The 24,237-nt window shown below is 46.8% G+C and overlaps 1 protein-coding gene across 1 annotated transcript in view; it reads right to left on the bottom strand.

The window, feature by feature from the left end:
• The window catches only part of LOC115203934 (AP-3 complex subunit beta-1), a 56,443-nt gene that overhangs the window by 18,584 nt on the left and 13,622 nt on the right, over positions 1-24,237 (bottom strand). Inside the window, exons 8-23 of the mRNA XM_029769032.1 lie at positions 24,004-24,159; positions 23,000-23,097; positions 22,817-22,871; positions 22,301-22,372; positions 22,146-22,208; positions 21,182-21,314; positions 20,043-20,152; positions 19,748-19,924; positions 17,610-17,796; positions 16,645-16,775; positions 14,536-14,686; positions 14,259-14,412; positions 10,878-11,025; positions 9,159-9,225; positions 8,774-8,877; positions 2,317-2,545 (exon numbers count right to left, since the gene is read on the bottom strand). Coding sequence (XP_029624892.1) covers positions 2,317-2,545; positions 8,774-8,877; positions 9,159-9,225; positions 10,878-11,025; positions 14,259-14,412; positions 14,536-14,686; positions 16,645-16,775; positions 17,610-17,796; positions 19,748-19,924; positions 20,043-20,152; positions 21,182-21,314; positions 22,146-22,208; positions 22,301-22,372; positions 22,817-22,871; positions 23,000-23,097; positions 24,004-24,159 — 2,035 coding nt within the window. The remainder of the gene's footprint in view (positions 1-2,316; positions 2,546-8,773; positions 8,878-9,158; positions 9,226-10,877; positions 11,026-14,258; positions 14,413-14,535; positions 14,687-16,644; positions 16,776-17,609; positions 17,797-19,747; positions 19,925-20,042; positions 20,153-21,181; positions 21,315-22,145; positions 22,209-22,300; positions 22,373-22,816; positions 22,872-22,999; positions 23,098-24,003; positions 24,160-24,237) is intronic.

Below are 24,237 nucleotides of genomic sequence, written 5' to 3'. Positions count from 1 at the left end.
GAAAGTCTTCCCAGAAGAGTGGAGGCTGTTTTAGAAGCAAAGGGGGGATCAACTACCTTCTAATGCCATTGATTTTGGAATGAGATGTTCGACGAGCAGGTGTCCACATACACTACATGGCCAAAATATCTAACTCACCTATAGTATTGAAGCATTGAAATACCAAAACATTTATCCAGCATTGAACACAGTGGCCTCCATCATTCTTAAATGTTAGAAGTTTGGAAACACCAAGTCTCTTCCTAGAGCTGGCCGCACGGCCAAACTGAGCAATCAGTGGAGAAGGGCCTTGGTCAGGGAGGTGACCAAGAACCCGATGGTCACTGACAGAGCTCTTGAGTTCCTCTGTGGAGATGGGAGAACTTTCCAGAAGGACAACCATCTCTGCAGCACTCCACCAATCAGGCCTATATGGTACAGGGGCCAGACGGAAGCCACTCCTCAGTAAAAGGCACATGACAGCCCGCTTGGAGTTTGCCAAAAGGCACCTACAGACTTTCAGACCATAAGAAACAAGATTCTCTGGTCTGATGAAATCAACATTGAACTATTCATCCTAATGCCAAGCTTCACGTCTGGAGGAAACCTGGCACCATCAGTATGGTGAAGCATGGTGGTGGCAGCATCATGCTGTGGGGATGTTTTTCAGCGGCAGGGACTGGGAGACTAGTCAAGATCGAGGGAAAGATGAACGGAGCAAAGTACAGAGAGATCCTTGATGAAAACCTGCTCCAGAAAGCTAAGGACCTCAGATGTGGGCGAAGAGTCACCTTCCAACAGGACAACGACCCTAAGAACATAGTCAAGACATCTCAAGAGTGGCTTCGATACAAGTCTCTGAATATCCTTGAGTGGCCCAGCCAGAGCGATCAAACAAGTCAAGGGGTCTGAATACTTTCTGAATGCACTCTATAGTATTGAAGCAGTGTACTATGCCGTTATCTAACCCACCTATAGTATTGAAGCAGTGTACTATGCCGTTATCTAACCCACCTATAGTATTGAAGCAGTGTACTATGCCGTTATCTAACCCACCTATAGTATTGAAGCAGTGTACTATGCCGTTATCTAACCCACCTATAGTATTGAAGCAGTGTACTATGCCGTTATCTAACCCACCTATAGTATTGAAGCAGTGTACTATGCCGTTATCTAACCCACCTATAGTATTGAAGCAGTGTATTATGTCATCTAACCCACCTATAGTATTGAAGCAGTGTATTATGCTGTTATCTAACTCACCTATAGTATTGAAGCAGTGTATTATGTAATCTAACCCACCTATAGTATTGAAGCAGTGTATTATGCTGTTATCTAACTCACCTATAGTATTGAAGCAGTGTATTATGTAATCTAACCCACCTATAGTATTGAAGCAGTGTATTATGCTGTTATCTAACCCACCTATTGTATTGAAGCAGTGTACTATGCCGTTATCTAACCCACCTATAGTATTGAAGCAGTGTATTATGCTGTTATCTAACTCACCTATAGTATAGAAGCAGTGTATTATGCTGTTATCTAACTCACCTATAGTATTGAAGGAGTGTATTATGTAATCTAACCCACCTATAGTATTGAAGCAGTGTATTATGCTGTTATCCAACTCACCTATAGTATTGAAGCAGTGTATTATGTCATCTAACCCACCTATAGTATTGAAGCAGTGTATTATGCTGTTATCTAACCCACCTATAGTATTGAAGCAGTATATTATGCTGTTATCTAACCCACCTATAGTATAGAAGCAGTGTACTATGCTGTTATCTAACCCACCTATAGTATTGAAGCAGTGTATTATGCTGTTATCTAACCCACCTATAGTATTGAAGCAGTGTATTATGCTGTTATCTAACCCACCTATAGTATTGAAGCAGTGTATTATGCTGTTATCTAACCCACCTATAGTATTGAAGCAGTGTATAATGCTGTTATCTAACCCACCTATAGTATTGAAGCAGTGTATTATGCTGTTATCTAACCCACCTATAGTATTGAAGCAGTGTATTATGCTGTTATCTAACCCACCTATAGTATTGAAGCAGTATATTATGCTGTTATCTAACCCACCTATATTATAGAAGCAGTGTATTATGCTGTTATCTAACCCACCTATAGTATTGAAGCAGTGTATTATGTTGTTATCTAACCCACCTATATTATTGAAGCAGTGTATTATGTTATCTAACCCACCTATAGTATTGAAGCAGTGTATTATGCTATCATCTAACCCACCTATAGTATTGAAGCAGTGTATTATGCTACCATCTAACCCACTTATAGTATTGAAGCAGTGTATTATGTTATCTAACCCACCTATAGTATTGAAGCAGTGCATGTTGAGTCCTGTGGGGCTCCTGTCTCCGATGTGGATCTGTTCCAGAGGGTGGTCTGAGGTGTTGGTCAGGCTGATCTGGACTGACACCATGGTGGGCTGGTAGAGACAAGGCTGTCTGGGGAACTGATACTGGGCTGACAGACCTTTACCTGTCATACGGTGCAGCAGGTCATGGCTCTTCTCTGGGACAAAAGCCGGGCCGCTCACCTGGAGGAGGAGGGCGGCACAGGAAAGAGGACAGGGGGTGAGTATACAGAGAGAAAACAGAGAGAGCGAGACAGGCACTTCTTCGGGACAAAACCGTGTAACCGCTCGCCGGGACCACAGATAGAGGACAGGCACTATGAAGAAGGTATAATCTTAAAAAAGGTTGGTTGATAACTTTCTGACCGACATGGTCTTTGTAAAAAGGTACACGTACAAATACTTATTTACTCTTTTCATTTGTTGGTTGATAGCTTTAATAGCGTAGGCCCAGCACTCAGTATTTATTCACCATCTACAATTCAGTGGTTATGCTATTCGATTTTGTTTTCGACCGCAAAATAACTGAGGGTTTGTTGACAACTTAAGCTTAGCTCTGTTCATTAAAACACAACCTTTCTCCCTTGAAAAGGGCCCGTTCCAATGTCCTAGAAAAGCCCCATATAAACCCACTGTATTATTATTGGTATTATTCCCCAATCAGGCAGACTAGTAGTGAGTGGGTCTGATGGCAGGCTGAAGGACTGCTCAGGCTTAATGAATGGGAACACTAGAGGCCTGCCATTCAACTCTCCATTAAACAGAGCTTTTACCTTTTCACCAGCAGAAAATGGAATTACCATAGCACAGAAAGGCAGGACAAAACACCACGCCAGGAGGAGAAGAAACTTAGAGAGACATTCTTGGGTTTAAGTGGAGTGTTTTTCTTGTCCTTTGGAGTGTTTTGCTTTTTCTTTATTTTCCCGCTCCCTGCATTAGCATGGTCCCGCTCTTATTCTGGTCCTTTCATTCTTTTCCCGGTGCATAAACCGGCTCGACTCTTCCCTTTCTCTCTCGCTCTCGACTCATCCGTTTGACAGTGGCGACGGCCTCCTCTCGACTCAAGAGGACCTACCCTACATTAGCATTGTACATGGACTTGTACCTAGGCCGACGTGTTGTAGTACAAGTCATCTACTTCACAGACGAAGACGGGTGCAACAACAATTAAGCTACATGCAAAAACAAATAAACCTAAGTCGGCTCGGTGGTTTCGTAACACTTTGCATAGGCACAAAACGACCCTCCTTTGCAATATCCCCATCAACAACTGTTACAAAAATCAAAAAGCTACTTTTTAATGAGGATTGAAAAGTAGCATTTCGTAACATTGATGTGTAACCACTCATGTCGCATCCAAGTGCGAATAAGGAAGTAAACTCATACAAATGTGACGTTGCTTTGTGGCTCAATCCTCCTCTTGAGCAGTAAAAGGCTGCCCTGGTGACACTCAGCCCAGCCATGCAGTATACACATAACTGTCAAACTATCAGGACGCGAAACAAACGCACACCTGTTTCGGCGAGGTGCTGGCTAGCGGAGTAGAACACTTGAAAAATAAAAAGGGAGAGAGTCGCACACTCTAGGAGCTCAGCTGCAATAATTTTATAACCAACATTTCGACAGCCAAGCTGCCTTCAGAGTGTAAAGACGGCGTGGCTGTCAAAACTAAATATCAGGACTGTCATGGCCATATATACTAACTAGGCTATAGAACGCCCATAACTCCACCAGCTTAACATGAACCTCTGTCAAACAGACACAGATATCAACTGTGTTAATGAGAGTAAAGTGACAGAACGCTAAAACGAGTAGTTAACGCCCGAACCCCTCCGTTACACCTGCGGCTGCTGGTGCCATGCGTTCACCTCCACAAGCTGAGAGATGGAGAGGAAGTAAGGGGAAGGGATGGAGAGGGAGAGAGAGAGAGAGAGAGAGAGAGAGAGAGGGGAACAATAGAAAGAGGTGTGAGAAATCTCACAACGCAACGTCAAAAGTGTCAACAAGCAAGATAAAATGGGCCCAAGAAAAACAAACGTGTGAAACGGTGAGAGTGAAACGAGGGGGCGAATATAACTCCTCATATCTGAAATGGGAATATACACACACACGGTTTTGAGAGGTGTCAGAAACACGTTGTTTGACAGGAGATAAGGCGGGTCAGACGAAAGGAAAAGGGAGAGAAGAAGAGATGTGTGTGAAACAATTCTCAGGGCTGTCATGGCGTGTGGAGAATCAGGTTTGAAATACAACAGGGTGCTGAAGAACTGGAAGTCAAAAGTGCCGTCTCTGGGGCGTTACCGCCCTGGGTCCCTAACTGACTCAGCATTCAATGACACTGCTTACTTTAGTAAAACAGAAACTGGCTAATCACAGTCAAAGGGTCTTCTTAATACAGACGGCAGGTAGCCTAGTGGTTAGAGCGCTGGGCCAGTAACCGAAAAGGTTGCTAGATCGAATCCCCGAGCTGACCAGGTAAAAATCTGTTGTTCTGCCCCTGAACAAGGCAGTTAACCCACTGTTCCCCAGGTAGGCCGTCACTGTAAATAAGAATTTGTTCTTAACTGACTCGCTTTGTTAAATAAAAAATATACACAACAAAATACAGTAGGAGAGGTGGTAATCTTCATACAACGACACAGAAGAGGAGGTTCTCAAACCTCCTATGGTAACAGTCAGCCTTGACGTGACATTTCTGTGTTGCGTACCCTCAGACATCCTGGACACACAGACAGGAAGGGGGGGGGGTCAAACAAACATTTGCCGGCGTAGCGCGCCGCCCTCACACTCGCCCGTCACGCCAACGAGGGAAATTTATCGGGCCACTTTCGCCCGTGTCAGAGCAGTCGCTGTCGATAAAGCTGGCCGTAACGTCTGCCACCCCGTCACAAAGCAGATTTACCTTCCTGACAAGCACATCCTTGCCTCCAACCCGCGCTCAAGGTCCTGTCTAACACAACCCGAGAAGAGGGAGGGATACAGAGAGGAGGGCAGGATAGGACAGGGCTTTAAAGGGCTTATCATCACCAATTTCACACAACGGACAGTGACGGCTTAACGCACACAACCCCCCCCCCCCCCGTCTTCCGCCACCGGAGGCATCCCCCGGACCCAAAGTGTAAATAACAGCAGGCTAGGGATGTAACCTTGACTCCCCTGTGGCGTACACACAGGGTCTCTCTTTCTGGCTCTCCTGGACTTGAGGGAAGCTGACAATGGGGTGAGGAAGTTGATTGAGAGGCTTTATTATGTCTCAACTTAAAGGATGCTACTGTGATGGATGATACACACACGCCAGTCACCTTCAGGGCCCGGATACACACACACACAACGGGACGACGCGATCACTCCCTCCCAGCATCCTCTCTGGTAAATGACCTGAAAATCCCGCTGACATATTCAAAAAGGGGCTAACCGTAACCGGGCGTCTGGCGAGCATGTGGACGCATAAGATGTCCAATTTAAAGAGAAAGAGTGCGTGTTAGGAGATGTACGAGGACGTATTGAAAATCCATTTATGCTTTTGTGACATTGGCGGCTTGTTACTTCCGAAAGAGGATTTCATTACGTTGTGAGACGGAGAGAGAGAGAGCGACGGAGAGAGAGAGAGAGAGAGAGAGAGAGCGACGGAGAGAGAGAGAGAGAGAGCGACGGAGAGAGAGAGAGCGAGAGAGCGACGGAGAGCGAGAGAGCGACGGAGAGCGAGAGAGCGACGGAGAGAGAGAGAGCGAGAGAGCGACGGAGAGAGAGAGCGACGGAGAGAGAGAGCGACGGAGAGAGAGAGCGACGGAGAGAGAGAGCGACGGAGAGAGAGAGCGACGGAGAGAGAGAGCGAGGGAGAGAGAGAGAGCGACGGAGAGAGAGAGCGACGGAGAGAGAGAGCGACGGAGAGAGAGAGCGACGGAGAGAGAGAGCGACGGAGAGAGAGCGCGGAGAGAGAGCGACGGAGAGAGAGCGAGAGAGAGCGACGGAGAGAGAGAGAGAGAGAGCGACAGGAGAGAGAGAGAGAGCGACGGAGAGAGAGAGCGACGGAGAGAGAGAGCGAGCGACGGAGAGAGAGAGAGCGACAGAGAGAGAGAGCGAGCGACGGAGAGAGAGAGCGACGGAGAGAGAGAGCGACGGAGAGAGAGAGCGACGGAGAGAGAGAGCGACGAGAGAGAGAGAGCGACGGAGAGAGAGAGCGACGGAGAGAGAGAGCGACGGAGAGAGAGAGCGACGGAGAGAGAGAGCGACGGAGAGAGAGAGCGACGGAGAGAGAGAGCGACGGAGAGAGAGAGCGACGGAGAGAGAGAGCGACGGAGAGAGAGAGCGAAAGAGAAAGGTGTGTAAGAGACGTGCGTCTGATTGTAATTGCCCCCCTCCCCCTCCCCTCAGTCAGTCAGGAGCTGACAATTAATTGAGTCAGTCTATCAGAAGACCTTGACTAGGAGTCAACTAGATGTCACTGCAGTCACCGACAACCATATTAAGCCAACAGGAGTTAGTTAGCCCAGAGCACATCGACAGAGGTTAGCTCATCAGGGGTAAATCATCACCGAATGTGATTTTGTTTTAAGTGATTCATCTGGTTACTTTCAAACCATCATGGATAGTTATGGTACAGTACAGTACACCAGTTTAATTGAAGCCTTTGCATCAGGGACTTGATTCAGAGACAGACAGACAACCCTGACACACTCACCCAGCCACATCCCATCAAAACCAACCGATTGCATATTGCACTATTTCCTACAGGGCATTTAAACCTATTTATACCCAGCCAGTGTGTGTGTGTGTGTGTGTGTGTGAGAGAGAGTGGCAGGTAGGGGTGTGTGGAGGGCAGGGCTGCTATATTCCAGCCTTTCCCGGCCCACTGCTGATTCATAATTAGACCTTAACCCATCGCGCCCACACCGGGGGAGGTCAGAGTGGGGAGACGGGGGAGGAGAGGCCCGTCTGATGGGCACCAAATGAACAAATTATGATGGCCCCCTCTGGGTGTGATGGGGTCAAACGGCCCGCGCCCTGCTGCTGACAGTTCAATTTCCCCCCAACGCAGCCCCATTCGCCCAATGCTAATTATGAATGAAAAGTTATCAGCCTTAGTCAACCCCCCACCCCCCCCCCCCCACACACACACACACACACACACACACACGGAGGGTGTGTGGCAGGGTGGGTTGGTTTAAAAGGCATTTGAGAGATCCTCTAATATCAAAATGTTATTAGAGAGAGAGGGAGCATGAAAGAGAGAGAAAAGAGAGAAAGGGAAAAAGAGGGGGGAGAAGGAGAAGAGAGAGGGCGATAGAGAGGAGAGGGAGGGGGGGTCAGAGACGGTGACCAGGGTTAATGTAAATATCTTTGATAACCAGGCAGTAATTCTCTAAAAAGGGCTGAAGCGCTCAGCTGAGACACACACCGCTTCTGCAGGCGGATTGGTATGATATAGAAAAGACACAGGGGTAAGTGTGTGTGAGAGAAAGATAGTGAGTGAGTGGGTGACACTGCGCGCGTGTTTGTGTGTGTGTGTGTGCGCGTCTGTTCGTACACTTTTGAAAGTAAGTATCAATAGAGGGTTTTGAGGTTATTTACCCCCCAGTCTATGAATCCTGATGGCCATCATGTATGTATGCATAGGATTGACTCTCAAATCAGACGCTGATGCACAAACAGCACCCTGTTTAATCTGCAATTCTATTCTCCATTACTGCCCGGGCTTTCACCTTTCAGTACACACACCACTCTGCATACAGACAGGCCTGGGAAGGGCTGTCAATCACACACGCCTTGGACGAGTCATGACAGAACAATTCAAAAAGGACACAAAGACTGGCTACACGAGGGAACTTCTCCCCCGAGGGAACTTCTCCCCCGAGGGAACTTCTCCCCCGAGGGAACTTCTCCCCCGAGGGAACTTCTCCCCCGAGGGAACTTCTCCCCCGAGGGAACTTCTTTGTAGCTGAGATTAGGAACGTATAAATGTGGACATTACGGGTCCGTATGGCGACGTTATGGGGACATATCGGGTCTCTAACGGATTAGCTGATTGGTTGGTCACGCACGGTCCTCAGCTAAACTAGCGCGAGGCCAACGCGCACACAGGTGGAAAGAGAGACGGATGGACGGAGGGTGGCATCGGAGGCTGTATGAACAGGGCAGATAGAGAGACAGAGAAAAGCACAGGCATTGCACCTGGATGAGAAGGAGGGACGGGGAGGAGGAGGAGAGAGGAGTACTAAATATGTTCAGGGAAGAGGAAAAAAAAGGTCAGTAGCCAACCTCAGGAGACATCTCAGCCACCGGAGAGACCCGACTCATTCAGAGACACTACTGGATGCTGTCTCTCTCGAAGCTCTGTCAACCAGACACACACAGGACCCAGTGGACTTACAGAGGGAGGGATAGACAAACCAACACAGACAGTACACACACCTGTATGGTGGAGGAGATGTTGGAGAGAGACAGGCCTTCCAGGTCTCCGAGTAGGCTGGGGGAGAGGACAGACATCTTGGGCCGGGTCATTGGTGTAGGAGTGACTACAGGACAAAGAGAAGGCCCGGGGACCACCCTTACGTAAAATGTATGCACGCATTACTGTAAGTCGTTTAGGATAAAAGTGTCTGCTAAATGGAATATATATATATATATATATATGAATTAAGCCCATTTCTGCCGTAATAAAAAAATAATATATATATATATTTATTTATTTTTTATTACGGCAGAATTAGGCTTAATTCCCACTGGAAATATTGTGATGACAACAGTTGATGTATTTTTTCACAGTTACGTGCTGTAGTGCAGACAGAAAACGTACAGTCATCCAAATCCAGCAGGGACACCTCCTTCAACAGGGAGACCTCCTTCGTTGACTTCACCTCCATCTAGGGGAAGAACAGATGCCTACGTGAGAAACAAACTCTAGAGCATACAGATGTCCACTGGCTTGGAGCAGGTGCTGGAAAACTAAATAAATACTCATTCAAATGTGCGACCCTTAGGTCTTTGTCATATTGGGAAACAAATTTATAGTAAAACACACTTGGCAGAGGACAGAACGGTATATCATAACATATACAGTTTCCCTTTCTAGCTAAATGTTTCAACGTGAACGGCGAGACGAATGAAGGATATAGATGAAAGAGATAGAGGAACAATCGGAGGAGAGAAAAGATGACAAGCAGAATATTGGAAGTAAACGCCATATGTATTGTTTAGGGGGGGGGGGGGGGATGTGGCCTACGCTACCTAATTTGACTGACAGCGTCAATCCAATGTAACATGACATTTCTAAACATATGTGCTATGTACATAAAATTCAATTCGAGATCAATTCTATTTCGCAGGCTGCTGTGCATGCACACAGTACATCTGAAGCGTGTCTCTGATCCGCATGGGCCAGCCGTGAGGCGTGTCCCGTCCCAACCCGACGCACTCTAGTGACTCTACCGCCAACCGCCAGGCCAGGCTTGTCAAAAGGCGACTCGGAATATTAGGACGTGCGTCGCCAGATCTACACTACAAAACGGGCAGCATTAAAAACGCTATTAAACATACGAGCGCTTTTACGGCCCTCTCTCGCTCTCCATGCCCTCCTAACCAACACGGCCCTGTTCACATCTTATAAAAAGAAGCGTAAAATTACACTCTGCTTACTGCGGGATCCACTAACAGACAGACAGAGAAGGTGTAATCGTGAAAACAAACAAAGTTTGAAGGCGTATCTTATCAAATCGTCTCTGATTGACGCTTGGTGGCGGTATAATAGAGAAGGAACCCTTGTTTGCAGGCGGAGTGAGCGAGGTGAAAGAAAGTGGAAGAGCAAAAGAGAGATGCATGGGTCACAGAAGCAAAGTATGCAAAATGAGAATTTCATAGCGGAGAACGAAAGAGGGAGGGACAGAGAGAGGGAAGGAAGGATGAGTGAAGGAAAAGGGGGGGGGGGGGGTTGAGGTAGAAGCAGACCAAATCCTATTCCACTGTGTTGAATCTGATTTCTCGGCCTCCACTAGCTCCACTATTCAAGTAAAGAAAAATGTCACCAGATGGATGTGCTATGATGATTTACTTTCCCTGTGTTTTTTCTGTATAGCGATTCTCATTGTGCCTATCCTAGACAGTGGGAGAATCTCAATAGCATACTCCCTCACGTCCTCTCTCCTCACCACCTTCTCAAAACCCATTGGATGAGAAGGCCAGAAGTCCCTGCCACCGGACCTTCTACGCCAACGGGATTTGAGAAGGTGGTGAGGAGAGAGGATGCAATTGAGATTCTCCCACAGTTCACGCTAACACATTATATAGCGTTGTACTATGACGAACAGAAGGTTGGTTCAAACAGTCTTATTTACAGTGTGGAGAAGAGCTCAGATTGGCCACAAGTCAACAGAAGTTCATCTGTTCAGACTCAGACCATGGCCTCAATTCAATCAGCTGCAGCTAAAGGAAAACCCCACTAGGGGTTATTTCTGAGGTGTTAACCATGTTAAAACTGACGCACCCAGCAAGCGGTCGCCCTCACGGTTGGTTGTCTCACCTTGGGTTTGGCTTTAGACTTGGTTTTCTTCTTGCGTTCGGTGCCTGAGTGGGAGTCTGCGTCGGAACCAGATTCGGAACCAGACGAGGTCTCTTCTGCAGACGAACTGCTGGCTTCTTTAGGTACGTTCCCATTCTCATCCGAATCACTGACACGGAGGAGAAATAACACGAAAGGGTGTTAGAGAGCTAAAACTGCCTAATCACAATACAACTGGGGGGCTGGTACAATTACCGTATATCAGAGGGTTATGGATGAAGACAGTCATGAAAATAAAATAACCGTCGTGACTTTTTCTTGTTGTTGTGGGACGACGGGATGGACATTCTTGTGGTTGACTCCGTTGTAACAATTTGTTGCTCCTAGCTGAAACCAGCGAGGTGTTGGAGCAAACAAGTCTTCGGTTGCCTAGGCAACGCCCCCCTTACCGCAGCAACAGCACACAGAGATAGAATTAATAAAAACTGGCTTGGTATCCCTTAACCCTGGCAATTTGACTGGTAAACTCGCAATGGCTGCCCGGTAATGTGATGCAATAATTTCCATGTAACATTTTCATTCAAATTACGTTTACTGATGAGGCTTGTGCAATGGAATGCATTTGTTTTGTCAGTGGAGTTGAATCAACAAATCACAGCACAGATTGATGGGTAAACGTTTTGCTTTTACTTCCTGCTGTGCTCTTATGGGCTAGGTGGAAAATCTATAATTTAGCCTATGGGTACGCTTGCAACGGAGTAAGCTGAAGTAAGCTTTATGCAACATCTTTTATTTTGGTGCGGACCCATCACACCATTTGTTTGTCTGGGTTCGCGGGTTTTTGTGCAGCGCCCAAGCTTCTAGGACAGCTCGGTGGTCCCCTTTTTATTACACTGGCAATGGCCGCCAGTCCACCCGTTATGGCATTAAACCATTATTAAACCATTATTAAACCATTATTAAACCATTATTAAACCATTGTTAAACCATTGACTTTCTATGGCAGCACATGTAGCCAGGAGTTGCAGCTAAACATTAATTGGCTGGCCAATAACCGTCATCCAAAATTCCATGAGCGTCTTCTATACGTACCTGTGAGATTAAGGAGAACATCTTGAAGGGTTATTCCGTGGGTGGAAAACAAAAAGAGTAATATTACAGAGTCAAAAGATGGAATCCTTAGTGGTGAAAACTGCCACTACCGTTTGCTATATGGCAAACAATGAACACTGGGATTTTCCCCACTCCGACATCATTGCACGTGTGATCAAACAGCAGAATATGTACCGAAATGACATTTGGATATGGCGTTGTGCGATGCTCCTCATCTCCACTTCGACAACAAAAACATTGGGGCAGACGGTGGCGCTGTTCCCCCTACCGCGGATTCCATCTATAAACACAGATTGAAATATAACTAACTTGGGGTTTTCCTATATTAAAACATGAAAAGTTTCATTATAAAAAGGGGAACGCGTTATGAATCTATCCATTAAAGGCACTCTAACCAAAACCCTTTCCACCCCCACCACGTCCTGCAGTCTGCTGGAGCTCATGCTAAAAACTCTGTCAGAACAACCAAGATCAATCTGTTTTGGTTTGCCCACTTAATTTAATATCGCTTTCATTGAAACTTTTTTCTCCTCCTCCCTCTCGCTCGCTCTCCTCTTTCCATCTCTCTCTCCAATTTGTCCTGATAATGAGTGTTTACTCGGGCTGCCTGGGATTTTCAGCTGTTAAATTAACGAGCAGAATTGTGACGGTAACTGGCTTTTTAACTTGGCCGATGATGAGAAGCCAGTATTAATTTGGCCTACAGATTTCATTTGTTGCGAACAGGAAAAAGCGATATAAATCAGAGCGGGCCTGATTAAGCCCTGCCTGGAATGACTGGGCCGTAATGAGGGCATTATGCTGTGTTTGTTGTGGAAGCACTGGGGTGAGCTGGGATAATTACTGTGGGTGTGTGTTTGAGAGCGAGATAGTGTGTGTGTGTGTGGGATAGTGGGTATAGCATGTGGGTGCGTGGAAGCACTGGGGTGAGCTGGGATAATTACACCCTCTAATGGAGGGAACAGGGTCAGCTGCCGGCCTGTCACACAGCGCGAGCAGGTAGGGTGTGTGTGTCTGTGTGTGTGTGAGAGAGTGAAATAGAACGTGTCAGGGACAAAATTTGCCAGTGTGTGTCTGTGTTCAACAGTAATGTCTCAGATCTCATTCATTGCTACCACCAGGAAGCTAAATGACCAATCCACAGCTGCACTGCCGTATGAGAGCACTTTACAATGGAGCACAATAAAGCAAAGTTCCTCTTTTCAAAACTAGTTGAACGGCTATTTACCACAGGGGAGATGAATTACACAGTAAACAAATATCACTTGCCTCCAACCAAATTCATTTGAATTTCTTGGTCATGTGCGGTTGTAAATCAAACAAAAACACCAAAAGTTCGAATTTCAACTTTTGAATTAATATTGAGCTGTGCGATCAGCTGAAACGTCGTTTTATTTCCTGTAAAAAAAACTAAAATCGACCAACGTCTGTTCAATGAGTCTAATTCCATTTAGTTCTGGTATTTTCTGTGAGCTCAAAGCACTGTTGTCGGACTTTGTAGGAAGTCGTCGTTTTCAAAAGGTTTACCGCAGAAAACATGGTACTTAACTACAACGGCCATTACGTAGCCTTCTTCACACACTCACACACACAAGAAAGAGAGAAAAGCGTGACATGAGGGAGTGGGACAGAACTGGAAACAGTTGCTTCGTGAGGTAGCCCCATCTCTAGCCAATAATACATGTAATTGACTGATAGCTGGCATTAAAAACAGGTTTTAAGGTATGCCTTATGCACTTTGAAGAACTACTAAAATAGTGATTTCGTCCACCAGCTAGCTAGCCTAACTAGGATGACACATTGGGGAGCAGAGCAATAGATGGTGGCTGCTACTGCCTGAGCAGAGGTGTGATGACTCGGCATGAAATACCAAAGTCATATGAAAATAATGGAATATTACACAACTGAAATGTGTTAAAGTCATGGGATAACAGATGGCTAGTCATTAGCATTGCTTTCATTAATGAAACTGCTACTAAAGTCATCATACTAAAACAAATATTTAACATACCCAACTAAAATGTGAAAAAAAACCCAGAATAAGCGATAAGCAGCAATGGGCTTTTATTAATAGTTGTATTCTGTGTTACAGAATTCAACTGACTTCATATATATTTTTGCAATAAATGCATTAATCAAAACCCAAATCAAAAACCGTGAGGAGTGTTCAAAGACTGAGCCGACCTCAGAAAGCACTAGCCCCTCAGCACTAAAATAGTGAATCGTACAAGGGTGCCAACATACTTAACCGCCACTGTACATGTTGAATATTTCATTATAGTGTGGTACCTGTCTTTGACTGTCTTCTTCTGTGGTTTCTTAGTTTTCTGTTCAGAGTCGGACTCACTGGAACTCTTCTCCGATTGGCTGGAGGACTTGTCGGACTCTTCACTGCTCTGACTACTGCTCTTTTCCTCATCGCTCTCCGCCTCACTACTTGACTCTGTAACACACACACAAACACACAGGTTCATCTCGTACGATTATGAATACAACCTTGACTGGCATTGCAAACACTCACAAAATAACATTATACTTTATGGTACACACATGGACAAACACAGACCTTCACTACTGCTGCTGCTGTCATCACTGCTACTGCTCCCTGAGCCCTTCTCCTTCTCCTCCTCTCCAGAGTCAGAGTAGAACTTATCATCTGATGACTTGGACAGCTTGGACTTTCCAGTCTTCCCTAGCGACGGAGCCCACTCCTTCACCTGGCAACGGATTAGGAAGTGAGGTCAGAGGAAGGGAGGTACAGTAAGAGGAAGTAAGGAAAGTACAATACCAAAAAGTACAATACCAGTCAAAAGGTTTGGACAAATCTACTAATTCCAGGGTTTTTCTTTATTTTTACTATTTTCTGCATTGTAGAATAATAGTGAAGACACCAAAACTATGAAATAACACATATGGAATAATGTAGTAGCCAAAAACGTGTTAAACATATCAAAATATATTTTATATTAGAGATTCTTCAAAGTAGCCACCCTTTGCCTTGATGACAGCTTTGCACTCTCTTGGCATTCTCTCAACCAGGTGCACCTTGTTAAAAGTTAATTTGTGGAATTTCTTTCCTTTGAGCCAAACAGTTGTGTTGTGACAAGGTAGGGGTGGTATACAGACAATAGCTCTATTTGGTAAAAGACCAAGTCCATATTATGGCAAGAACAGCTCAAATAAGCAAAGAGAAACATTACTTTAAGACATGAAAGTCAGTCAAGTCGGAAAATTTCATGAACACAGTAGGTGAATGGATGATCTCCGCATGTGTGGTTCCCACCGTGAAGCATGGAGGAGGAGATGGGATGGTGTGGGGGTGCTTTGCCGGTGACACTATCAGTGATTTATTTAGAATTCAAGCCACACTTAACCAGCATGGCTACAACAACATTCTGCAGCGATATGCCATCCCATCTGGTTTGCACTTAGAGGGACTATCATTTGTTTTTCAACAGGACAATGACCGAATACACACCTCCAGGCTGTATAAGGGCTATTTGACCAAGAAAGAGAGTGATGGAGTGCTGCATCAGATGAACTGGCCTCCACAATCACCCGACCTCAACCCAACTGAGATGGTTTGGGATGAGTTGGACTGCAGAGTGAAGGAAAAGCAGCCAACAAGTGCTCAGCATATGTAGGAACTCCTTCAAGAAAGCATTTCTCATGAAGCTGGTTGAGAAAATGCAAAGCTGTCATCAAGGCAAAGGGTGGCTACTTTGAAGAATATAAAATATAGTTTGATTTGTTTAACACTTTTTTGGTTACTACATGATTCCATAGTTTAATGTCTTCAATATCATTCTACAATGTAGAAAATAGTAAAAATAAAGTAAACCACTGGAATGAGTAGGTGTGCAAACTTGTGACTGTTATTTTATGTGGACACTTGCTCATCAACATCTCATTCCAAAATCATGGGCATTAATATAGAGTTGGTCCACCCTTTGCTGTTATAACAAAGTTATAAGACCAACACTCTTCTGGGAAGGCTTTCCACTAGATGTTGGAACATTGCTGTGGGGACTTGCTTCCATTCAGCCACAAGAGCATTAGTGAGGTCGGGAACCGATGTTGGGAGAGGTCATTGTCATGCTGAAACAGGAAAGGGCCTTCAAACTGTTGCCACAAAGTTGGAAGCACAGAATTGTCTAGAATGGCAATTTTGAACTCTGTAGGGAGTGTGGCAACCGAGGACAGACAATTTTTACATGTTACGCACTTCAGTACTCGGTGGTCCCGTTCTGTGAGCTTGTGTGGCCTACCACTTCGCGGCTGAGCCGGTGTTTTTCCTAGATGTTACCACTTCCCAATAAAAGCACTTACAGTTGACCTGGGCAGCTCTAGCAGGGCACAAATTTGACGAACTGTTGGAAAGGTGCCATCCTATGACGGTTCCACGTTGAAAGTCACTGAGCTCTTCAGTATGGCCGTTCTATTGCCAATGTTTGTTTATGGAGATAGCATGGCTCTGTGCTCTATTTTAAACACCTGTCAGCAACGGGTGTGGCTGAAATTGCAGAATCCACTAATTTGAAGGAGTGTCCACATACGTTTGTATTTATAGTGTATCAACACGGAGCTGTATTAAAATGTCGGAGTTGGCCATGGCCACCCTTGGTGTAGGGCCTGGGTGGTGAGCGGGAACAGGGAGTAGAAGATTGATCCTTACCGGCTCAATCACCTCCACGTTCCTCACTGATTGGTCAGGAGCCACGGCAGGCCAATCAGAGAGCTCCAGGTAGCCGCTGGCTTTGGTGTTGATGGTGTGGGACAGGGTTCCCAACTGGTAACGATCACGGTCTGACAGAGAGTGATGGAGGGGAGAGGAGAAAAGGAGAAGACGGAGAGAGGGAGGAAGTAAAGGAAAAAGGGTAGACAAAGAGGGGAAAAATGTCAGAGGAGAAACAATGAGTAACATTGGAGGAGGGAGAGGGGGTGAGAGGACGAAGGGAAAATGGTGGGGGGATAGAGGGGAGAAAAGAGGGACGAGAGAAACATAATGAGTAACATTGGAGGATGAGAAGGGGGTAGAGAAAGAGGCAGGGGTCTCAATGTCACAGCAGTGCGCTCTCAATCAACAGGACAGAGAGTAATTGGCATTAAACACTCTGAAATGTCACTGTATACACACACACACACACACACACACACACTGCTGTTTAATAAAGGGTCCAGGAGCCCACACGCACAAGAGTAAAACGATTCTCCCTCCCTAATGGTCAATATAGGAGGTGTAATCAGTCAAAGTGCCTGGGGAGGTCGGCCTTCTCTAACGAAAAAGAGAGGGAGAAAAGAAATCAAGAGTTAAAAGGGTGAATATTAAGAATGACAGGAGTGGTAACGTTTTCCATAAACATCTAGTAGACGCAGAGACCACAGCAGAATAATAATGTTTCGGAGGCGGCTTCTGTCTTTCTCTCATTCAAGTTAACTGTGTGTGTGTGTGTGTGTGTTATCTGCATCTCAAAGGTTATCATTAGCCAGGTAATAATTCACCCATCTCATCAGAGCCGGGAGAGAGAGAGGGCCCTGGACCCTCTGCCATTCACAGACTCACACCAGCATATTAAAAACACCCTTGTGTCTCCTAAAGGGCACCCTATTCCCTGTTTAGTGCACTACTTCCAAAGGTACCTTTGTATGTGGACTCGAGGACGGGCGCTGGTTTGGGCGCCAGAAGGATGCGGCGGGCGTACTTGCCGAGTGCGCCGCTCTTCTCATTGGGCACGATGAGCTGGCGGATGAAGCGCGTGCGGTCTCTGATGTCATAGTTCTGGTCATACTTCCCCAGGTTCAGAATGTACTGGGTCAACAACTTGGTCTGGATGTTGGGAGAGACAGAAAGAAAGAGGGAGAGAAAGGTGGAGGGAGGAAGCGGGAGAAGGAGCAGAGGGAGAGAAAGGTGGAGGGAGGAAGCGGGAGAAGGAGCAGAGGGAGAGAAAGGTGGAGGGAGGAAGCGGGAGAAGGAGCAGAGGGAGAGAAAGGTGGAGGGAGGAAGCGGGAGAAGGAGCAGAGGGAGAGAAAGGTGGAGGGAGGAAGCGGGAGAAGGAGCAGAGGGAGAGAAAGGTGGAGGGAGGAAGCGGGAGAAGGAGCAGAGGGAGAGAAAGGTGGAGGGAGGAAGCGGGAGAAGGAGCAGAGGGAGAGAAAGGTGGAGGGAGGAAGCGGGAGAAGGAGCAGAGGGAGAGGAAGGTGGAGGGAGGAAGGCGGGAGAAGGAGCAGAGGGAGAGAAAGGTGGAGGGAGGAAGCGGGAGAAGGAGCAGAGGGAGAGAAAGGTGGAGGGAGGAAGCGGGAGAAGGAGCAGAGGGAGAGAAAGGTGGAGGGAGGAAGCGGGAGAAGGAGCAGAGGGAGAGAAAGGTGGAGGGAGGAAGCGGGAGAAGGAGCAGAGGGAGAGAAAGGTGGAGGGAGGAGCGGGAGAAGGAGCAGAGGGAGAGAAAAGGTGGAGGGAGGAAGCGGGAGAAGGAGCAGAGGGAGAGAAAGGTGGAGGGAGGAAGCGGGAGAAGGGAGCAGAGGGAGAGAAAGGTGGAGGAGGAAGCGGGAGAAGGAGCAAGGGAGAGAAAGGTGGAGGGAGGAAGCGGGAGAAGAGCAGAGGGAGAGAAAGGTGGAGGGAGGAAGCGGGAGAAGGAGCAGAGGGAGAGAAAGGTGGAGGGAGGAAGCGGGAGAAGGAGCAGAGGGAGAGAAAGGTGGAGGGAGGAAGCGGGAGAAGGAGCAGAGGGAGAGAAAGGTGGAGGGAGGAAGCGGGAGAAGGAGCAGAGGGAGAGAAAGGTGGAGGGAGGAAGCGGGGAGAAGGAGCAGAGGGAGAGAAAGGTGGAGGGAGGAAGCGGGAGAAGGAGCAGAGGGAGAGAAAGGTGGAGGGAGGAAGCGGGAGAAGGAGCAGAGGGAGAGAAAGGTGGAGGGAGGAAGCGGGAGAAGGAGCAGAGGGAGAGAAAGGTGGAGGGAGGAAGCGGGAGAAGGAGCAGAGGGAGAGAAAGGTGGAGGGGAGGAAGCGGGAGAAGGAGCAGAGGGAGATCGGGAGAGAAGACGCCGCCAATCCAACATTAAACACACAGCTCCATTAAGGTAAGCTCATGAATCAGTATGGTGCTTCACGCTACATTTTCTTCATACAAACACTGTTCTCCTCCAGTCTGCTCCCCCTCTCTAGCTGTATGAGTGACAACCTCTCTCTGTGCCAGGTGGGTTTATGGTCCGAGATGGGGAGCGCTTGCCTTTAACATATATTATTTAGGGAGGTATAAAAACAAGTTACTACCCCCAGAAGGACGACATTAGCACTCTCTCACACTCCCTCTCTCTTCATCCCTTTTTTTACCTCTTCCCTCTCCGTCCACCTCGAATCTCTCACCATCCCACTCTCTCTTCCCCCAGCCCTCCCTCCGTCCATCCATCCTCATCTCTCTGAAACATTAGCGAGGGGAAAGAGGTCTAATAACGTGCTCATTTGAGGAGGAGGCAGCAGCAGCATCTGCAGTGTGGTCATAAACCCAGCCTGGCCGCCATGTTGCTTTGCATCTGATAGAACGGATCTGTAGTTACCAAACAGAGGCAAGGCAATGGCACGACGCGCAACATTAAAGCTTGCACTTAAGGAAGCGGGGAAAACTAGATCGCAGTAGCCAAATAACAAGAAACTGGAGGCTAATGACGGTTTTTTTCTCTTCTCCACGATAATAAAAGTTGAATAAGATGAATTATTTTAGGGCAGAATAATGCTGCGACGTGTACTGCTGACTCGACTGTTCTGTGTAGCTCCTGTTTAGCGTAGGCTAATGTACCTGTTTGGAGTTGGTGAGGTAGAGTTTGGCAGCCAGGTTGACAGTCTGCAGCTTGACGATGTCCTCCTCGGAGGTGAAGCTCTTGGCCATCTTGCGGAGGACGTCGGGGGCGATCTGAGGGACCCTCTCACAGTACTCTCCCATCAGCCACAGGATGCTGGCCCGCGCCATCGGCACCTTGACACACAAGAGGGGTTAGTCCTGTTTTTTTTGGGGGGGAGGGTGCATTTTGAGTCCCGACTCGCTCGGGCGCAAGAGCAAGTCCACAGACGCACGGAGGTCGCGGTAGACGTACAGCGATGTTGTCGAAAAGCTTGGCCATGTGTTTGATGATGTCACTGTGCTGGGTGGGTTGGGTCTGGAGAAGCTTCTTGATGACCACCACGCTCTCAGCCACCACCGTCTCTGTGAAGGGGGCAACACATTTCGAGTTCAAAATGTAACTAAAGGTAATCAAAAATTTAATATATACGGAATCCCCAAAAAGCAGTTATTTATCATGAGGAGGGCCATAAACAATTACTAGTTATTGTTTATGGCCCTCATGATAAATCATTACTTTTTGGGGATCGTTGCTGCATACTCCAAGAAAGGTTAAAATCTCACCTTTCTGGTCATTTTTATCAATTGCTAGGTGTAGTCACAAGGAGGACACAAGCTGAAGTACACAGTACAAACATAATACAAATATTGTATATGATGTATTGCCTATTCAACAAAAGTATGAAAAAGGCTTGAAGTTACATATGTTTTCTAAATATAGTATAATAAATGTATAAAATGACTAACTATGAGATTTCACCTTCCTTATAACTTTAAAATAAATATTTGTATATTGTGTTAGAGAAAATGTGCATAAAATGTGCAAAACGTCTGCCCCCATCGCGTCTCACAGAGCTCTAGCTTGGCTTCCTGAACTCGTTAGGACTCGCCTTTCATCTCATATTAATCTTGTCCCTGACAAACAGAAAGTGTTTGTTTCAAAATCAAGGAATCATTTTCTCTGAACGTGCCACAGCTACAAAACCAATCTCTCCTGCTGCGTTACAATGTAAGGATTCCAGGCATATGCAATGTTAGTGGCTGTGAAGTAATGTTCAGCCAGGTGTTAGACAGTGGTGTTGGACACTGGTGTCAGATTTCACACCTTGCTTCACACAGGCAGAAGAGATATAATCCTCTGTCCATGAGAAGCAGGGCTACCGCTCAATGCAAACCACTTCAAGCTATGGTGTCCACATATCCATTTAGAAGAACTTGTACCAGAACCACGCAAGTGCCTAAAACTGGAGACTTTACATCTAAGAGGTGAAAACAATACATACAAAAGAGAGGGTTTGACATATAGGTCCAACTTTGAACAGGAGCTGGATAAAGACAACCGATGGACTGATTCTCTGGACGAAGAGGACCAGTGGGTCAGTGGTTCCGTACCGTCTCGGTTGGAGAGCAGCAGCACCAGTCCTTGGAGGCAGGTGTCTGTCACCTCAGAGATGTTGGTGGCACACCTGCCGATGGCCTGGATGGTACCGGCTGCAAACTGCTTGTCCTGGCTCTTCACATAAGTCTGTTCAAAGCACAAGGTGGAGCCATTCATTGTAGCTAAAAGGTGATAATATATGTGGAACTGCTGCCAGTGACGGAAAGGGACATTGAGTATGGAGAGAGAGAGAGACAGAATGTAACAGAGAGCATCATAGAGAATTATAGAGAGAATGTTACAGAGAGAATCAAAGAGAGAGAGAGAGAGAGAGAGAGAGAATGTAACAGAGAGAACCAAAGAGAGAGAGAGAGAGAGAATGTAACAGAGAACCAAAGAGAGAGAGAGAGAGAGAGAGAGAGAATGTAACAGAGAGAACCAAAGAGAGAGAGAGAGAGAATGTTACAGAGAGAACCAAAGAGAGAGAGAGAGAGAGAATGTTACAGAGAGACCAAAGGAGAGAGAGAGAGAGAAATGTAACAGAGAGAACCAAAGAGAGAGAGAGAGAGAATGTTACAGAGAGAACCAAAGAGAGAGAGAGAGAGAGAATGTTACAGAGAGAACCAAAGAGAGAGAGAGAATGTTACAGAGAGAACCAAAGAGAGAGAGAGAATGTTACAGAGAGAACCAAAGAGAGAGAGAGAGAGAGAGAATGTTAGCAGAGAGAAACCAAAGAGAGAGAGAGCAATGTTACAAGAGAGAAACAAACAAAGAGAGAGAGAGAATGTTACAGAGAGAACCAAAGAGAGAGAGAGAGAGAGAATGTTACAGAGAGAACCAAAGAGAGAGAGAGAGAGAGAGAGAGGAGAGAGAGAGAGAGAATGTTACAGAGAGAACCAAAGAGAGAGAGAGAGAGAGAGAGAGAGAGAGAGAGAGAGAGAGAATGTTACAGAGAGAACCAAAGAGAGAGAGACTTACCTGGAACTCTCGAAGGATGGTTGAGATGTTGGCTTCGTTGGCCAGGCTGGTCAAGATCTCCAGCTGGGGAGACAAGATAGGTCTGATCACACACATGCACACACCTGACCTCATGGTTACTTTTACATTAGCTTGGTCATCACGAGGGAGCTTACCTTGAGTGATTTGATGTGAGTGGCATCTGTGGATCTCACATAGAAACTCTTCATGTAAGGCTCAAACATGCCCTGGCGGGAGAGAAGAACCAGAATGTTACTTCATAATAAAAGGCAGAGGCCGCGCGACTGGATTGAACTGCTCTTCCCACCGCTTTGTAATACTGCAATGTTATTCGTTCAAAACCCACGGCAAAGTTTGCCCAGCGTGTCGTTTATTGGTCACAACAGAAGGTAGTAGTCCACGTCATCACAATCGTGACGTTTACAACGGACAAAGTGCGTACAACATGTCGATCATGCCGTTTAGAACCACAGACAACGAGAGAGAATTGTGTCTCCTCTGAGCATGTGCCACAGTACGTCAGGCGATGAAGGTACGGTTGTTAAGCCATCTCTGATAGTAAAACAGTGACAGGTAACACACACACACACACACACACACACACACACACACACACACACACACACACACACACACACACACACCAGCAGACACTGAAGAGAGGAGCTTACCTTCCTCTGGATAGACATGGTGGCTATGTTCTGTAAGACAACGTACTGCACCTCTCTGACAGGGAGAGACAGAGGGGAAACATTATGGGCTGCCTTTTTTGTTGTTGTCCTCACAATAGAGAGACACACAGAGACGGAGAGAGAAAAGAAACAAAGAACGTAAAGAGAGGGGTTGGGGTGTACCTGTGGCTTCGGAGCAGTCTGACCAGTGACTTGGTGATGACGCCGACCTCGTGTTTAGGAGCCAGGTGCCAGTACAGCTGAGCTACTGACACCACCACCTGAAACGACAGACGTCAACAGGTTTTTCCCCCCTCTAACATGGCCGCCTAGCCACGCCTCAAATACAGGCGGTTGTTTCTCAACTCCAGTCACGCCCTACCTAGCCTGGTCCCACGTTGAATTGGTGCGGTCTTGCCGAGTCCTGCGGTCATTGTCACGCCATTGTTTGGCGTCACAGACCCTAGGATTCGGCAAGACGATACAAGCAGACCTGGGATCAGGCAGTGCTGTATCTACTCCTCGTGTAGGACGGGTCTTTCATCCTCCCTCAGGACACAAAGCTCTTTAAAAAGCTCCATATATCAAATAGCAACACTGAAGTCATGCGGTTTTAATTTTTTTTACGTGAGGAATGTCATTTAGAAGGTAACAGACAGCCAGAGTAAGGACTGAGGAGTCACATTTAGAAGGTAACAGACAGCCAGAGTAAGGACTGAGGAGTCACATTTAGAAGGTAACAGACAGCCAGAGTAAGGACTGAGGAGTCACATTTGGAAGACGTGACGTTAAGTGTCGGTAAGATGGAGGGCCGCATTGCGTTCTCTCTGTTAAAAGACACAACACGTCACATTTTCAATCAACATGCTCATTTGGGACCATTTTTCCTCCCGCTGCTACACAGCCGCACAGACCTTGAGTCTCCTGGGTGATGGAGACCTGCTCAGTGTGTGTGTGTGTGTGTGTGTGTGCGCGCGCAGCATCAGTCGTGGTGTAGCCTCGGTTCCGGAGACAGCTGTGCGGAAGGAGTGACAACAGAACCCCATGCTCAGACGCCTTCATCAAGGCTGCCTGTATCCCTCACAGCCAGCAGGTTGAACAGTACTCAACACTTCCACACACAGTTTACTGCTGCATGCGTGTGTGTTTATGCATCTGTTTGTGTGTGTGTGTGTGGTGAGACTCACAGCAGTGTTTCTACTCTGTAGTAGAGGCTTGGTGTTCCTGAGAAGCAGTCTGTGGTCGGGGTCCATCACGTAGGACTTATTTTCGTCCCCATTTTTCGTCTTCTTCTCATCAGACTCATAGAACGCCGTCTCACTGTTCTCATCAAACTGGCCGTCCTGAAACACACACACACACACACACGTGTCTTTCATTCTGTTATTCACCGCAGACATGCCAATCTGATAGCACATCAC

The sequence above is a fragment of the Salmo trutta genome, chromosome 12 (assembly GCF_901001165.1).
Source record: "Salmo trutta chromosome 12, fSalTru1.1, whole genome shotgun sequence".
Lineage (NCBI taxonomy): Eukaryota > Metazoa > Chordata > Actinopteri > Salmoniformes > Salmonidae > Salmo > Salmo trutta.
The sequence above is the reverse complement of the archived record's forward strand: the minus strand, read 5'-3'. Positions and strand labels throughout refer to the sequence as shown.